Below are 18,868 nucleotides of genomic sequence, written 5' to 3'. Positions count from 1 at the left end.
GGCAAAATTAAATAAGAAATACAAAAGGAAATAATTGCGAAATGTCTATAAAATCGATTTAAGTTAAATTTTCTCTTGGAACCAGAAAACGCAATCGCAGGTTTGTAATTCTGTTATAAATTCAAGGAAATACAACTAGGTCTAGAAAAGAGGCCTGTTGCGCGTTCTTTTATCTATACCTCTGATAAGCTATCTAATATAATCATCTATCTAATATAATAAAGCTGTTACTGCTTTATAATTATCTGATATTAATACTACTTGCTGACAACTATAACAAGTTTTTCAATGGAATTACCGATTTTAATAATTCGTTATTATTTTTATAAACTAAACCTGATATATTCTGTACTTCTTAACCTTACTTTTTTAATAATAAAAGTTTATTTAATGATATTCTCCTGAAACAGTCTATAAAATCATCATATCTTGAATATAATTTGAATAATTTTTTTACACATCTATTAAACAATTACACATGCAGAGTGTTTTTCATTTTATTTACGTATTTTTATGTATATTAATTAATTTTATTAAAATTTTTTCTTGACACCCTACAAAACAAAACTTAGTTCTCTTCTACAATAGATGTCAAATGTTTTATATTAAAAAAATTATGTGCCTAGGAATTGTCAATTTGTACAAATTATAATTGCAGTGACAAAAAATATTGCTTACAACATACATATGAGCTTTAAGCACTAATTTTACAAAATAAAAAAAAAAAGAAATTTGTATAAAATTTATATCTTACAACTATATTTATCATATTGCAAATAAAGTAGTACATACATATAGAAATTTTATTTACTCAAACACATTTGCTCAATTCACAATCGTTGATCGACGATACCATATCTATTGTGAATTACAGAAAATTATTTTATGTGTTCACTACTATCGGTATATTATATATGATGAGTAGATTAAGGTACAAAATATTTTATATGTAAATGTAGATTTTTATTCACTTTAAACATGTTCCACATCTAGGGTATTTGATTTCGATGACATTTCCAGTGACATTTGTGAACGTACACCATCACCGCGAGGATTGCGATATGTTAATGAATTTGCTCTCGCCTTACGGCCCATAAAATGACGTTCAACCCATTTAAGCATAGTATAAACAGAATCCGTTGAGGGTAAACGATGATCAGCTGCTGTTTTAACAATATCGGAAGAAGTGACACGGAAAGTTCGTGCCATACCTTTTAGGGCAACCATAGCATCTTCGTCTGTTAGATCGTCGCCAACATAGATGATTTTTATGCGCTCACTCCAGTCCACACCAAAAGATGTACGAAGTATATAAATAGAAGCACGACCTTTATTCCACTGCACAGGGGGTCGTGCCTCTAGAGCACAATGAGCTTCGGTTGGCTTAAAACCATATTTAACCATAAGACTTCTGGCCTTATCAATCATGGCGGCTCTAAGATTATTAGGAGTTTCACGATAATGGAATGTAAGCAGAGCACCTTTATTCTCAACCCAAGCACCATCACGACAAACCTAATAAAAGTTAATGAAATCCCTTATTAAACCGTTTTAGTTTATCTCATTTTTCCAAGAAACCTACCGTATCTTGTAGTCCCTTCAATAGCAGACTAACTTTATCCTCAAATTCAATAGGCATTGGGTGAACAAATTTACTACCATCGGGATGTAAAATTTCCAAACCATGATTGCCAGCATATGTTATACCCTCTATGCCCACCATTTTCTTAACATTATCAACATTACGACCAGATATAATGGCCACATAAACATCCGAATGATTGGATAGTTTAAAGAGAACATTTTTAATCTCTGGCGATAAAGTAGCCAGATCTGGATGTGGAGCTATGGGTGCTAAAGTACCATCATAATCCAATAGTAAAGCCAATTTGTGATTGTAGCCAATATATCTAAAACAAGAAATAGCATAAACTTACTAGAAGTTCATAAGCTTTTAGCTTTTAAATACTTACTTCAACAAATAATCATCGAAATCATCTACAGTAACCGGCTGCATTGTAGTTGTACCCACATCATCCATTTCTAAGGTACCCATGGCCTTTAAAAAGCAACGCATCCAATTGTTAACATCACATTCGGCTTCACGTCGTCTCAGACGACTCATACGCAATACACGTTCGTCTTCTGGCATTGTTAAAGCTCTGTGTATAACTTCTGCAGCTTCATGTACTTCATAAGGATTACTTAATAAAGCTTCGTGCATCATTTCACCCGCACCGGCAAAAGGTGAAATGATTAAAACTCCAGGTACAGCATTTATTTGACAAGCTACAAATTCTTTAGCCACTAAATTCATGCCATCTCTCAGAGGTGTTACTAAGCAAACAGCAGCATCACGATATAAAGCAGCCAATTCATCTTGACCCACATAATCGTAAATATATCTTATGGGAGCCCAATTAGCAGTTGTAAAACGTCCATTAATACGTCCCACCAATTGATCTACTTCTTCCTTTAATTCTCTGTACTCTTTAACATCTGTACGAGAAGGTACGGAAATTTGTAATAAAGACACCTTTTCCTTGTGTTGAGGATATTTCTCCAAAAGTACTTCAAAAGCCATAAGTCTATGCACTAAACCTTTAGTATAATCTAAACGATCTACACCCAATATTGTTTTTTGATCACCAGTAGACTTTAAAACACTCGGGGCCTTATGAGCCAAATTCACAAAACGCTCATAAGGAATACCAATAGGCAAAGGTCTTATTCTAACCGTACGACCGCCATGTTCCACCAGTAAATTATTACGATCGACACGACAACCCAAATTACGCTGACAACAATCCACAAAATTCAAACAATAATCTTGTATATGAAAACCCACCAAATCACAGCCCAACATACCCTGTAAAATTTCATCGGACCAAGGGAATAAACGGAAGATATCCCATGGTGGAAAGGGTATGTGTAGAAAGAATGCCAAACGGCAGGGCAAATTTAATTCTTCGGCACGTTCTCTTACCCAATTGGCTGCCAACATCAAGTGATAATCATGTATCCAAACAATGGGTGGATTCTTTTCACATCCATTATTATTATTTAAACATTTCTGTAATGCTTCTATCGTACGAGCTGCAAAATGTTTATTAACAGTTATATAATCATTCCAATGATCAGCACCGAATGTTGCTCTTCCCGGCATAGAGTGAAAGAGCGGCCAAAAGATCTTGTTGCAGCAGCCATTGTAATAACTGTCAAATATTTTCGGATTTATATTTACCGAAACAACCTATAAGGGATGTGAAAATAAAAAGAAATCATTAAAAGTAATATAACGCTTGTAGACCCTCAAAATCATATATAAATTCTGCGTCTTCATTATATTATATGAAGATCGTCTCAATATACATATATGTATTTATTTGGATAAAGCTTTTTTGGTATCAAAAATGCACTATATCGATTTGCGATTTCCTGTAACCCCATATAGGTAAATGTCATCTGGGTAGAGGATCGGTGCATAATTAGATCTACCCACTCTTTCAAATTATAGTCGACCATAATAAACCCTTTTCCGAAGCTCATATTAACATCGATATATGTGTTTCTTGAATACTCTATCATCTTATAAATTAATATGAACTTGATGTAACTAATTCCGAAAGAACTTTTTAAGGGCGGGGTTTTCAGATATCTATCTTCTTTGTTTAAAACTAATTTAATCTATGTTTTGCGTTTTTTAGTAAACAGTAACGTTACTTACTTACTATCTTAGTTTAACTAAGTGTAAGTGAGAAAACACTATTAAGAAAAACAATAAAATAATGAATCCGGAAGAAGAAAAACTAAATATTTAATAGTAAAAGTAATATTTTGCAAAACACAGCTGTTCATTGTTTATGTTTTGACCAAAAAGTTAATTGATCTTAAATAACTGAAAAGCACAATCATTGCTTAAAGTCCGCCTAAATTTCTTCTTATTTTAATCTAACAGCAAGTTAAACCTTGTTTGACTGAGTAGTAAGAAACCCGCCCTAAGTCCATATGTTTATAAGGTTGCTTTCCGAAATTCACTTTAAATTTACAACAGAATATAACGAAGTTCGAAAACAATATTTACTCACCTGATCCGATTTAAGACCAGCTGTAGGAGTTTGATCAGTTGGATTTGATTCCGGTATGGGTTCGTCGGGATTGCTTAAATGAATTCCCGACCAACCAACCCATAAACCATTACCTCGTATAACGACTGGACAAACAGCTGTTACTAGACCGCCAGCACTATAAAATAAAAAAAATGTAAAAATGTAATGTAAAATTAATATTTTTCACTTTGTCTCATACACAAAATCAAAAGATTTCCTAAAAAAGTTTTCCTATGTAGACCGTCAATAAGTACAAGAACAACATGTGTAGTTGTAGTCAATTGCCACAACTGAGATCAGGATGGAGCAACAGGATCAACGCCTAATAGTCCCGCATATACCGTGGCGTCCTTAATATTCAACTGTCCACCACGCCCACTTCACTTCGCCTAATGAATTTATGGACTAACCCTACTAAAGTAGCCAAATTTCTTGGCTAAGACCTAAATATGAAACCATGAAACTATACATATCTTGCGGTTGTTTTTTTACTCATATCACCGTTATTTATGGACCTAATTTGTTTCCTTCAAATAGAAAACTTCTTGGATATAAAGTGAAAAACATATATATATCCTTCTCACAAAGGTCAAGGTTAAACCAACTACATAGTTCAGTTTTACCGACTTCATTAGAGAAGTTGGATCTTATAAATAAGTCTTTACTAAACGAGAATAATTTAGGTCAAGGTTATAACAACTAGTTCATTTTTACCAAGTTCATTAGAGAAGTTGGATCTTGCAAATAAGTTTTTAAAAAACGAGAAGAATTATATATACGAGTTTATTATAAACGAGTTGTACTGTAGTAATAAAAAAATGTTATGTAAGCTCACGAATGTCTCACTCATATTTAAAGCTTATTTATAAATCATATAAGTTTATTGCCTTCTTATAGCAAATGTCAAATTTAATAGGAATATTTATTTACACATATTGCTCATATCTCGGCAACAACTTTGTAAACTTTTACTTTTTTCAAAACAATAACAAATATTTTTTTTCTTCGCTATCAATCGTTTAGGTCAAACGAAAGTCGTAGCTAAACTTGAGGGAAATGTTTATTTTTATTTATTGTAAATAAAATTTAGTCCTTAAAAATTAGGGACTTAAGTATTGTGTACAACAGTGAGTAAAATTGATCGTATGTTTCCTCTTTTACAATAAATAAACATTTGATATCTAACATTATATTCGTTGTGTTTACACGACATATATAATACCGTGTTCACACATGGCGATGAACTGTCAAAACGAATTACGAATGTATCGTAGAAACGGGTTAATTGTCATTCAGAGTCCAAATTAAATAATTCAATATCTTTGAACAGTTATATGAAGTAATACACTACACTAGTGCGAGCGAGACGCAAAACTGTCGAAAGCCAGGCAACAAACTCAGATCTGAATTACGACTGGTGAACTTGGTATAAGATGAAAACAACTGTTTCACTTTTTTGTATGTTTTTACATAGAAATACATCCCTGGTCTAATACGACTTTCTTGTTTTTTTAATCACCCATACGACTGTTAAATTTTCCATCCATTTCCCCCCTTTAATGTGTGAAGATTTCATAACATATTGCATCCCATCCGTTCTCTTCTAAACAAAAATTTGACCAAGGTTGGCAACAGTTATCGCTAAGCTGTCGTTACCGCTAAAATACCACATATAGGGCCCCATACGGAATTGACTTTTTTATTTTGGAGGTAGTACTATATATTCTTCCTAGTCGAATATAATCATATTAAAATTGCCGCTTAAATACCTCTAAAATAGCGGAAACTGTTGCCAACCTTGATTTTAACAGATAATATTACTTGTGTGCTCGTGTGAAGGCGGCTTTACAAGAATTTCGATATCGAAATGTGCTTTCGATAGGAATAAAGTTTTTATACAAAAACTATGAAATATTCTTAAACAATCCTCTTGATAATTAAAATTTTGAAATTGTTTAGCATAATGCTAAAGCAACAACAACACGGTTGTTAGCACTTACAACGTTGGTCGTAAAATGTGCAGAAAATGTCTAACAACAGTGTCAACTTACAAATTTTGTCCTGTAACATTGTCAGTAATGCTTTCTCTGACAACTTTGCAAAAGAAAAAATTTGTATGTTCACACGATTGTTAAACATTTTTTTTGCACATTGTACTGACAACGTTGTAATATCTGACAACCGTGTATTAATAATGCTATTCGTTGTAAACCTTTAGAATTTAGAATTCATTATATAAAATATTGATTATGGAAAACAATAAATACTAATTAATGATGCTTGCATACAAATTTTATAAACTAGAAATAAATCTACGTATACAAATATTTCAAAATTAATTGAAATTCACTAAGAATCAACTTTGATAAGAATTACAAATGAGATTTTAAATCGTCATTACCGTTTATATGAAAGTGTCTCTCACATACTTTCTTAACATTTCTTATATACACAATGTATGTACATGTGAAAAATAAAGAAAATTATTATTATTTTTTTTTACGAGGACACAATGACAATGGACCCAATGTCAGTGACATTTACAATCTAATAGGAATACATGTAAAATTACATATAAGGAATATAACCCGCTTAAACCGGTTTAAATCCTAAATTCATTCATACCTGGCTTTACGTTCCAATTTTCCAGTTATCGGGTTTCTTACCAATATAAAAGGTAAACGATTTGAAACCACAATAAGACTAGCTTTTGTTGTTGGCTCTGAGCTATTGGTAACAATTATTTCAGTATCGGCCATTTTTTTGTAAAATATAGATTTTTTATATATTTTTTTTCTTAAAACACTAATAGCACTTTGTCTTATAACTTATATAACTATTGATTCACTTTTAATAAATTTTCATGATATCGTTATGAAAAAACTGTCAATAGATTTTAATCCTTTTTGTAACTTTAACGTTAGTTTTTTTTGTTGTTTTTCACCCCGTCTTACAAGTTCTACAATATTAATGCAGATCAGATCAGTATTCGATCGCAACCAAAAGCGTTCTGAATGAAAATGGCAGTGGGCAAGTAACCTAGTGTAGTGCCAAAACGGCAGCTTATTATCGCTCATTACGGTCGGCTGCAGTTTAATGCATCGATCATTAACGTATACGTTTTTGTTGTCTTATCAGTTAAAAACTAAAGCTCCAACAGATGAGAAAAACAATAGGATCACAAGTAATCCCCACCACTCAGCGGGGTATTTGCAGAAACTAAACTCTTATCTTTTTCTTGTAATAAAACAAATCATGATTTGTTTTGCACAAATATGTAAACAAAATAGATTAATTTTTTTTTTGAAAATTTCCTTTCTTTTTTTTTGCTGCACTTTTTGCTTGCACAAAAATATCAATTGTATTAAATATACATTATTTGTTTAAACATTAACAAATAACATTTGTTGTTTACAAACAAATTAAAAGAAAAAAACATTATATTCATTATCAAATAAAAGGAATAGACTTGAAACACATCCATATATATGTATGTAGTTGTAATTTAATTGTAAGGATCAACTTATTCGTCACTGCTACTTGTTTCTACACGCATGTACAACAATATTGTTTGTTGCTAATGATAACTCATTTTAATATATTAATTTTTTTAATTTCATTTACAACGTGAATTTTAAGTTCAATGTTCTATCGATCAAAACAATGTATTCCAAAAAAAATTAAGGCACACAAATCTATAATTTCGTCTTAAACATCTGTGATACTTGTTTCTATATATAAATCATTCTTACCGGCATGCCTTCAGAAAAAATAACATAAAAAATAATAACAAAAAACATTCATGCTTCAGAATTTACCTCTTGCAAAATTACATTTGATCTGTGAGCAACATATGTAGAATAATATAAATATAAAAATTTAAAGACATGATGAATCACTGATGAACGAATTAACGCTAACATTATCGGATGAGCTTTCTATATCGGAAATTAATGTAATAGAGTTACTCTCACGCAGAGCGCAAACTAAAAACATAATTATGCACACATATAAACAAACCTACATTTTTTTGTTATAAATTTTAAATTAACAGTAGAATTGAATTATTATTAAATGTAATGTATGCAAGAACTACTTTTAATAGCGGTCCTTTTAGTTCGTTATAACCATATTATAGTGTGTTTAATCAGTATTGTTTTAGCGTGTTATGGACAATGTTTAGTTATTTGATTTTCTACCATTAGATAGGCTTTGTTTACATTTCTTGTTATCGAAAAGTCTTAAGGTGTTTTGCAAAAGGTGACCTTGTCGTGACCGCAAATAAAAGCAGTTGGTTATTTTTCTGTTATGGTTTTATAATATAACGCAAACGTAGAACTATCTCAATGTAAATACAGTTGAATTTTGTACTACGCTTATAGATATATTTATAGATAGATAGATAGATAGATAGATAGATAGATAGATAGATAGATAGATAGATAGATAGATAGATAGATAGATAGATAGATAGATAGATAGATAGATAGATAGATAGATAGATAGATAGATAGATAGATAGATAGATAGATAGATAGATAGATAGATAGATAGATAGATAGATAGATAGATAGATAGATAGATAGATAGATAGATAGATAGATAGATAGACATATAACTAACTTTTACAAAGCTTTTAACAATTGTATTATTAATACGTTATCGCTGCATGTCCTTCAAATTAGAAATGTTTGACATGTTTACAATATTATTCGATCTTGTATAGGTCTTTGTAAGTTTAAACGATCAGCAAAATTGCGAATTGTTATTATTTTCAATATAAATCACCACACACACATATTTAATTGTTTTTTAGTTTTATAAAATTAATTTCTAAAAATAACACGCGCTTATCACGTTGCAGTTTTTATGACATTTCGTGATAGATACGTATGTATGTAAAGTTTTACATATAAACAAGTACATACATATGTAAATTGAAAAAAAGAGCAGACATCCATCCCGTGCCTCAAGTACATAAACATTTCTTTATCACTTAATCACCAGTACGAAAATCTACCGATTACAAATGACAACAAAGCTTATTCTATACTGAGATTCCAGGGGCAAAATTCAAACAACTAACAAATAGTGCAGTGTTTTTTTTTTTGTACAATATTTTTTATTTATAAAATATAAAAGTTCTAATCCGTTATTTATTGTGCATCTTGAAAAAAATATTTTTATTGATTTCAAATTTCGCAGTAGAAATAACATTTGGAAATTTATTTTTTTTTTAATTGCTTTTTAAATGTTATTCAAAAACACCTTTGTAGATAGAGATGTAATATATTTGTATGTAGAGAAAACATGTGTGCATTTAATATTGAAATATTTATTTTTCATTGCATAATCAATGTTAAAAATAGTTAATCGAAATTGTTGTAATATACACATACATACGTACATATGTATATAATATTTGTACAAATATAATGTTTTAAAGAAATATATAAAAAGGATAATTCCAATTTTAATTTTATATCATTGATCCCGATTGGATTTTTTTAGTTATACCACTTTACATGACTGATAAGAAAAAAATAACTGTTTTATTATTTTTATATATCGGTAGATAATGATAGAGGGATATAGATGAAATCTTTTCTTCTATCAGATAATAAAATGCTTTAAATTGGAAAAATAGCGAAAGACTATTAATTCATCCACTTATCAGTTTTTTTATGATAAACCTACATATATCGGGTTGCAGTTTCTTAAACAAATAGTGAAATTGTGATCACTTAATAAGAAACCGCTAAATTCGGCTGCAATTCTCTAAAAAGGCATTCAGTTAATAAGTTTAATTTATTGATTAGTATTAGTAATTAAGGTGACTTCAGTATATATTTTTTTGTTTTAAATTTAAGTTTTCATTAATTTTCATATTACATTTGCTATTGTCTTCTTTTTTTATAAAACATACATTGTTTTGATTACAAACAGTAACGTTTTCTGTTATTTTGTATGGCAACACTGCGAAGTTGAATCTTGTACTCAAAAACATCAAAAGGGAATAAACATCAGAATCAATTTATTTTTAGATTAACTAATCTGATTATTAATTATCATTTGATTGACAACTCAAAACCCAGCTATTAAAGTTTAAAAATAATAATTTTAAGAATATTTATAAAACAATAATATTTTTTTACTTTTTATTTTGTTGGCGGCACTCAATATGCCTGATAATACCACATTGTTTGGGAGAGGGGCCTCCAAACGACCTATACCTTTACAAAGAAAGTTGTAGCCCCCACACAATAAATTGATCAAAAGTATTTGCTAATGACGCGAGAGTTGAATTACACCAAAAAACACCAAATTAGCTTAATTAAAAGTAGGGTTCTTTCGACTGATCGAACAATAGTCTTTTTGTCGAAAAAAGTTGTAAAGTCGAAGTCCAATATTTTGTTACAAAAAAGCCGATAACTCGACTATCGTCTGTGAAAAAAGTTGAAAAATCGACTTTGTAAATAAAAGTTGAAAAAAGTCGAATACAATCAGAAAATATCGAAAAAGTCGAAAACTCGAAATTAGTAAAAAAAGTCAAAAGCTCTAAAATAGTCGGAAACTCGAACAAAGTCAAAAATTTTCTGACTTTTTTTTGACTTTTTCCAACTTTTTTTGACTTTTTCCGAATTTTTCGACTTTTTCCGATTTTTCGATTTTTTTTTACTTTTTGACTATTTTCACAGACGATAGTCGAGTTATCGACTTTTTTTGAACAAAATAGTCGACTTCGACTTTTTTCGAAAAAAGTCGATTGTTCGATTAGTCGAAAGTTGATTTATAGAACCCTAATTAAAAGTACATTAGTTTCTGACTGCCCATCTCTGTTAATAACTTATGTCATTTATGCTATCATTCCACAGTGACTGGCAAACATCTGACATTCAAAGTAAAATGCAAGACAGAAACTCTTGGAAAATATTGTCATAATAAAAAGACTGCTATTTATTTATTATTAACAATTTTTTTTGTAACAAAAACACAATTTATATAAAATGAGCATTTGTAGTGTTAGAGGAATAAATTTGCAGTTTTGCCGACGAGCATTTCTATTAGCTAATCGTAGGCTAACGCCGGCAACTTTTCCAGAGGATACAGGTGAGTAGCAGTCCGCCTATACATGATTATGTATTGAGGTTATGTGAAGTTGTGTTAATTCATAATTACATTTATGAAATAATTTATGAATTATACTTTATTTAATATTGCAGTTTTAAAACGTAGTGTACACAACAATTCACCTAAAAAGGTAATTATAATGGTTTATACCTTAAGATGTTTTATTTTATGTAGACTTTTGCATTTGATATTTTAGGAAGAATGTCGTCCTAAGATTTCCTATAACAGTGAAGTATTGCGTGCTGCCAATTGTAATGTAAGTAGCAAAAATTTGGATAAACTAAAAGGAACTACAAGTAGTAGTGGAGATAAGGCCACAGCTTATGATCAAACAACAAACAAAGGTAGTGGTGAATGTGGTGATGGTGGAAAAACAAAACTCTTAATAGCTTTAGCAGCTGCTTTAGGCATAGGTGGTGTTGTAAGTATTAAATAATTTATATGTAAATACCTATTATTGTATATTTAAATGGGTTTTTTATTATTTGCTTAAGGTTTATTATCTTAGTAGAGGCGATGAAAAACCTAAAGCTAAGAAAGAGGAGCCACAACCTATACCACAAACAAATCCAACTAGTTCTCAAGATTTACCAAAGCATGTGCCATATTTGCTAATTGGTGGTGGAACTGCTGCCTTTTCAGCATTCCGTGCTATAAAATCAAATGATGCCAGAGCTAAAGTATTAATGGTTACAGACGAAAAACGCAAACCTTATATGCGACCTCCTCTATCAAAGGAATTGTGGTATTCCGCCCAAGAAACACCGCTTTCAGAAGACTACAGATTTAAACAATGGACCGGTGCAGAACGTAGTTTATACTTTGAGCCAGAAGAATTTTTCATACATCCCTCCAAGTTAAATGAAAGCGAAAAAGGTGGTATTGCTGTGGCACATGGTTTTAGAGTCAAGAAAATTGATCCCGTTAAGAAAACTGCCACTTTGACGGATGGCTATGAAATTGGTTATGATGAATGTTTAATTGCCACCGGTTGTAGTCCTAAAATGCTGCCTGTCTTTGCCAGTGCTCCTCCTAGTGTAAAGGATAAAATCATGGTGTATCGTACTCCAGATGATTTCGAACGTCTTAAGAGTTATGTGGATGCTAAAAAGAAAGTAACTATTATAGGTAATGGTTTCTTGGGTAGCGAATTGGCCTGTACATTGGCAAACTATTCAAAGAGTAATGGTGGACAAATATATCAAGTATTTCCCGAAAATGGTAATATGTCAAAGGTATTGCCAGATTATCTAAGCAAATGGACAATGAAGAAAATGGAATCACAAGGTGTGTGCGTAATACCAAATGCTAGTGTGAAAAGTGTAGCAAGGGATGATTCCTCATTAAAACTAAACTTAAGTACAGGTGAAACAATTCTGTCGGATGTGGTAAGTATAGATTTAATCTTATACTTCAAGAGACTAAATTTATCTAATATAAAATTAGGTGGTTGTTTGCGTGGGTTGTGAAGCCAACACTGATTTGGCCAGTCTCTCGGGCTTAGAAGTGGATAAAAATCTGGGTGGCTTTGTGGTTAATGCTGAATTGGAAGCACGTCGTAATCTATTTGTAGCTGGTGATGCTTCCTGCTTTTATGATCCTCTACTAGGTAGAAGACGTGTTGAACATCATGATCATTCCGTGGTTTCTGGCCGTTTAGCTGGCGAGAATATGGTTGGCAAAAGTAAGAAATGGGAATTATTTAATTTGCTAAAAAATTAATAAAATGTTAACAATGTTTATTTGCAGAGAAACCATATAATCATCAAAGTATGTTTTGGTCGGATTTGGGACCAGAGATCGGCTATGAAGGCATTGGCTTAGTAGATTCATCACTGCCTACCGTAGGAGTTTTCTCGCTACCTTCCAAAACTACTGACAGGTCTGACAATCTTGCCGAAAACCAAAGTGAAGAAACCGAGAAGAAAAAGGAACTAACAAAAGCAACTACCAACAACGATATTCCAACAGCCGATGCTGAGGCAACACCAAATTATGGCCGAGGTGTTGTTTTCTATTTGAGAGATGAAAAAATCGTTGGTATTTTGCTGTGGAACATATTCAATCGCGTAGGACTGGCACGTACTATAATAAATCAGAACAAAAAATACGATGATCTAAACGAAGTCGCTAAACTATTTGAAATTCATTCGTAGATAAAAAATACGTAATTTTAATTTAACTCTAATTTGATTAGGTAAAAATGTTTATTTTTATTGTTATTTAAATGTCTAATTTGCAAAAACAAAAAAGAAAATCAAATTGTACCTTTGATTTTAAAACAAATACACTAACACAACACATACCTTAAGGATTTGTTCTGTTTGTACGATACAACAGCTGCATTTAGTTTTTCTCGAAATTCCAATAGTTTAAGGGATTACTAGCTTAAAATGTCAGCAAATTTCTCTAGCTAAGTTCTACTTAAAACAATATTTAAATTCATATTAAAAGTTTATGATCGTCTTTGCAAAACCTAAGCTATAAAATGCAGGTAATTTTCAAAAATCACAACTTGGATTCAGGTATATTTTAAATTTAGTATAAAATATTCTTCTACTGCCACCACAAGAATTAGTTTCTTAAGGAACTTCACTGCAAGACATACAGAATGGAAGTTAAAAATATTCAATATTATTTGTATGACGATGAAGAAGGAGCTAGCACTGCTGAAGCTGTTATGTTAGAGGAAACTAATTTATTACAACACATAGACGAGGCTGGTAAGTCAAACAAACACTCTACACAAAAAAACTATGCAAAAATATTAATAAAACCTATTTTTATTGCATATATATAGTTCAAGCTAATAAAGACATTTACTCAGAAGATGAATTAAATGCTGCCACCGCCATGATGTTAATGCATTATCAAGCTATTGTTCATCCTCAAACAGTTAACACTTATAATTTCGATGCACAAACTTGTCAACAGAAAGAAAAACTACAAACACCCAAATCTATGATGACCAAGGAACATAACAATCAAAATATTCATATGGATACCATGGAACAGATTCGTCAATATCGTAAGTGTAATTACACTCAATCGTCTCTATTGGCCTCATGTCGTAATATTTTAAAAGAATTTTTGGCTCAGAACGGTTTGTGATTACACGGCAGCGGCGGCGTCTGTAACAATGTTAAAAACATAATATTTTGCTTAAAGTATAAATTTGATAAAAAAAAACTCTTTGAGGGTTAATTAGTATGTAGATAAGAATAATTAATAAATGGAATATGATTTAAATGCACAAAAAAAGAATTGTCTTTAAATATATATATTTTATTTTATAGATTTGGTTAAAATTAACAAAATTAGTTTTGAAATTAGTTGCTTTTCTTTGTTTTAGCTTTCCAATAATAACCTACAGTTAAAGTATAGTTATTGTTTGTTCTATAACGAATGCCATTCAATGGTTCGTATTCTTCTTTAATCGTTTCATCTTTTAAATAATCCTGATGTTTTAATTGCGATAATTCATTTCTAAAATGTTCGTTGTAGTTCTAATTTAAAATTCTTTCTAACTGGATAAATTATCTTTGAATTCGACCTAAATTAAAAAAGTTCAATCGGGCATATTGTGTTTTAGTTAAAATTTATTTAGAATTTAGAATTTTTAAGTTTTGTTTTATAATTCTTATTTTCAAATTTGATTGAATATAAAAGACTTTTTTAGATGTATGTAGTATGTAGCAAGGGAAACATTTTTAATATAACATCGAAGGAGTTATAAAACCTCAACCCACAAATCTTCTAGCTGCGACTTCGAATACTTCACTTGAGGTAGAATATCTTAAAGCCGTGATCGTTAATAGCCATTAGTCTACAGTCTGGTATAGTTTATACCCTAGACAGTAGTCTAGCCTAAAGTATATAGAATAGTCTAGTCTATGGTCTGATGTATATTCTAGTGTATGGTCTAGTCTAACGTACAGTCTATGTTATAGTCTAGACTATAGTCTAATATATAGTCAAGCCCATAGGCTATTTTATGGTGTATAATCTGGTCTATAGTCTAGTTTATGGTCTATAGTCTACTTAAAGTCTGGTCTATAGTCTAGTCTATAGTTTAGTCTAGTCTATAGTCTAGTCTATAATCTGCAGTCTAGTGTATAGTATAGTCTACAATCTAGTCAATAGTTCAGTTTATTATCTAGTCTATATAGTCTTGGGTATAGTCTAGTCTTAGGTATAGTCTAGTCTATAGTCTTGTCTATAGTCTATTGTCTAGTCTTTAGTCTACATTATAGTCTTCTATATATAATCTAGTCTACAGTCTTTTCTATAGTCCAGTCTAGTCTATTGTCTAGTGTAGTATTTTCTATAATCTAGTCTATAGTCTTTTCTATAGTCTAGTCTATAGTCTAGGCTATAGTCTAGTCTATATTATAGTCTATAGCCTAGTCTATAATCTAGTCTATAGTCTAGTCCATAGTCTAGTCTATAGTGTAGTCTATATTTTAGTCTATAGTCTAGTCTATTGTATAGTCTATTGTATAGTCTATTGTACAGTCTATTGTATAGTCTATTGTCTAGTCTATTGTCTAGTCCAAAGTCTAGTCTATAGTCTAGTCTATAGTTTGGTGTATAGTCTAGTCTATAGTGTAGTCTATAGTCAAGTCTATAGTCTGGTCTATTGTATAGTTTATATTCTAGTCTATAGCCTATACAGCCTATTGTTTAGTCTGTAGTCTAGACTATAGTGTACTCTATAGTCTATTGTCTAGTTTATATTCTAGTCTATAGTATAGCCTATTGTTTAGTCTGTAGTCTAGTCTACAGTGTACTCTATAGTCTACTTTATTGTGTAGTCTATTGTCTAGTCTAAAGTCTAGTCTATAATCTAGCCTATAGTCTAGTCTATAGTGTAGTCTATAGTCTGGTCTATAGTTTAGTCTATAGTCTAGGCTTTAGTGTAGTCTATAGTGTAGTCTATAGCGTAGTCTATAGTCAAGACCATAGTCTAGTCTATAGTCTGGTCTATAGTCTGGTCTATAGTCTAGTCTATAGTCTAGTCTATTGTCTAGTTTATATTCTCGTCTATAGTATTGCATATTGTTTAGTCTGTAGTCTATAGTATAGCATATTGTGTAGTCTGTAGTCTAGTCTATAGTGTAGTCTATAGTCTAGTCTATAGTGTAGTCTAAAGTCTAGTCTATAGTGTAGTCTATAGTCTATTCTATAGTGTAGTCTATAGTCTAGTCTATAGTCTAGTCTATAGTCAAGTCTGTATTCTAGTATATTGTTTAGTCTATGGTAAAGTATATTGTATAGTCTATGGTATAGTCTGGCTTATAGACTAGTTTATAATATAGTCTATTGTATACTCTATAGTTTTGTCTAAAGTTTAGTTTATAGTCTAGTCTTTTGACTACTAATTTAGTTTATATCTATGATCTAACTACAGCTTTCATTCCATCACTATTAAAAGTGGGCAATACCAAGGGCGTCAAAAATTCCTTTAAAGAAATATGATTTTAATATTACAAATTATAAAAATCCTTAGCATTAGATTATGGAAAATAATGCTAACCAATAAACTACGAGAACCTTCACGAAGTCGTTAAATCATTACAAATCAATCGCGAATATTTCGATACTTAAGTGAAATTTTCCTATAAGTAGGAAAAAACTCATAGAATATTTTGCCATAACAGCTGCATATTATATCCTTCAAAATTCCAATTGTCAGGGATTAATACATTGGAAAATCTAATTGTTTCTGGTTAAAACCTTTAAAATATATGTATTAAATTTTATGATCACATATGCAAAATATAATTAACATTTGCAGGTAGGTATTAAAGTTGACGACACTTTTAAACGCAGGTACATTTAAAATTAACTATAAAATTTCGAGTCCTTGCAGCAAAATCATTAGTTACTTGTCAAACCTCACAGAGTTACATACACAGTATGGAAGTGAAAAATATTCAATATTATTTATATAACGACAATGGAGTCAGTACAGCAGAGGCGGTAATGGTAGAGGAAAATAGACTCCTTAAACAGCTGGAAGAAGCTGGTAAGTTTAACAATAGTATTTTTAATTTATAAGCTTATACTAACTTAGTAATTTCTTTTAGTTTCCGCCAGCAAAGATCAACATTCTGAAGATGAAATAAACGCTGCCGTTGCCATGATGTTAATGCATTATCAAGCTATAACCGAACCCGAATTGACACCCAAAAATAATTTTATTACACAAGTCCCCCAACCGAAGGAAAAGCAACTGAAAGCAAGTGTTACCATTACAAAAGTGAATTCCACACAAAATATCAATTTAAATACAATTGAACAACAGATTCGCCAAAATCGTAAAAGTAGTTATAGTAAATCTTCGCTTTTGTCTGCGTGTCGTAATATTTTAAAAGAATTTTTATCTCAAAATAGTTTCTGATCGTATAAGGATGATGATGCGTTTTAAAAACGTTTAACAATTTTTGCTTAAAGTATAATTTGTTTATAAATATGTACTCTTTAAGGGTTGCTAGTAGTAAGTATGTAAATTAGAATATTAAAAAATAAATAAAAGAATCGCATTTTAATTTTTCGCTGTTTTTTCTTTAATAAGTACCAAAGCTTCAAATCAATTCCAATAATAACAAGTAGGAAAGTATAGTCGGGCATGGCCGACCATGTAATACCCTACACCATGAGTATTTTTTTAAAATTTTTACTTTTTATAAAGAAACTTTTATGTTGAATATTTTTCCAAAATATTTAAGCAATTTATTTATAAAAAAACGAAAATTTCTAAATGCGGCTTTATATAGGTCAAATTGGGCCGATCCTCGGTAAATTTGGGAAAAGGTGAAATAATGGACCGATTTCAACCATTTTCAATAGGCTTCGTCCCTGTGCCAAAAAACATGCTTGGTCCAAATTTCATCAAATTATCTTGAAAATTGCGGCCTGTACCTTGCGCACAAAGTTTACAGGGACAGCCAACCGGACATACGGACGGACATGTCTTAATCGACTCAGAAAATGATTCTGAATCGATCGGTATACTTTAAGGTATTTGGACCAATATTTTTGTATGTTACAAACGTCAGCACAAACGTATAATACCCTCCCCACTATAGTAATGTAGGGTATAAAAATTTCGACTTAAAAAATGTAATATATATTACATAACAAACTAAATAAAACTTCTTGAACACTTCAATTTGAAATAAAGTGAATAAAATCCATTCTGCAAATCTATACTTCTCTTCGATTCGAAGCTCCATAGATATGTAGATGGATAGATATATAGATATGTAGATGGATAGATATATAGATATGTAGATGGATAGATAGATAGTTAGCGAGTTAGTTGTTAGTTTGAAAACCGGATGTACATATGTATATACATCAAATCCGAAGAAATACACCTAGGCCTCTATAGGGCCTGTTGTGCGCTCCTTTACCAGTGCCAAAGAGAACCGAACCCACTACCACCGGTCTACAAGACTAGAACACAGATTATCCAGATAGTTAGCTTGTTAGATAATTAGTCAGCTAGAGAGTTAATAGATAGATAGATGGATAGATCGATAGATAGATAGATAGATAGATAGATAGATAGATAGATAGATAGATAGATAGATAGATAGATAGATAGATAGATAGATAGATAG

At 31.0% G+C, this 18,868-nt stretch overlaps 5 protein-coding genes across 5 annotated transcripts in view; 4 read left to right on the top strand and 1 right to left on the bottom strand.

The window, feature by feature from the left end:
* Positions 1–464: 464 nt before the first annotated feature.
* LOC111685791 (alpha,alpha-trehalose-phosphate synthase [UDP-forming]) lies at positions 465–7,127 on the bottom strand. The gene is made up of 5 exons (XM_023448072.2): positions 6,735–7,127; positions 4,089–4,245; positions 1,974–3,253; positions 1,583–1,910; positions 465–1,515 (listed from the first exon to the last, which is right to left on the bottom strand). The coding sequence occupies exons 1-5, from the start codon at positions 6,866–6,868 to the stop codon at positions 973–975; spliced, it is 2,442 nt and encodes an 813-aa protein (XP_023303840.2). The 5' UTR covers positions 6,869–7,127; the 3' UTR covers positions 465–972.
* Positions 2,277–18,868, top strand: part of LOC111687181 (ets DNA-binding protein pokkuri) — a 29,232-nt gene continuing 12,640 nt past the window's right edge. The window contains exons 1-2 of the mRNA XM_046945057.1: positions 2,277–2,289; positions 13,180–13,187. The gene's annotated coding sequence lies outside the window, so the exon portion shown is untranslated. The remainder of the gene's footprint in view (positions 2,290–13,179; positions 13,188–18,868) is intronic.
* LOC111687173 (putative apoptosis-inducing factor 1, mitochondrial) lies at positions 10,993–13,551 on the top strand. The gene is made up of 6 exons (XM_023449591.2): positions 10,993–11,219; positions 11,333–11,370; positions 11,437–11,661; positions 11,735–12,628; positions 12,687–12,924; positions 12,990–13,551. The coding sequence occupies exons 1-6, from the start codon at positions 11,117–11,119 to the stop codon at positions 13,394–13,396; spliced, it is 1,905 nt and encodes a 634-aa protein (XP_023305359.2). The 5' UTR covers positions 10,993–11,116; the 3' UTR covers positions 13,397–13,551.
* Positions 13,604–14,494, top strand: LOC111687174. The gene is made up of 3 exons (XM_046945058.1): positions 13,604–13,734; positions 13,813–13,963; positions 14,041–14,494. The coding sequence occupies exons 2-3, from the start codon at positions 13,852–13,854 to the stop codon at positions 14,349–14,351; spliced, it is 423 nt and encodes a 140-aa protein (XP_046801014.1). The 5' UTR covers positions 13,604–13,734; positions 13,813–13,851; the 3' UTR covers positions 14,352–14,494.
* On the top strand, positions 17,148–17,738 carry LOC124418492. The gene is made up of 2 exons (XM_046945059.1): positions 17,148–17,268; positions 17,330–17,738. The coding sequence occupies exons 1-2, from the start codon at positions 17,160–17,162 to the stop codon at positions 17,641–17,643; spliced, it is 423 nt and encodes a 140-aa protein (XP_046801015.1). The 5' UTR covers positions 17,148–17,159; the 3' UTR covers positions 17,644–17,738.

This window comes from Lucilia cuprina, chromosome 2 (genome assembly GCF_022045245.1).
Source record: "Lucilia cuprina isolate Lc7/37 chromosome 2, ASM2204524v1, whole genome shotgun sequence".
Lineage (NCBI taxonomy): Eukaryota > Metazoa > Arthropoda > Insecta > Diptera > Calliphoridae > Lucilia > Lucilia cuprina.
Note: the sequence above shows the minus strand (reverse complement) of the source record. Positions and strands in the feature narration are given on the sequence as shown.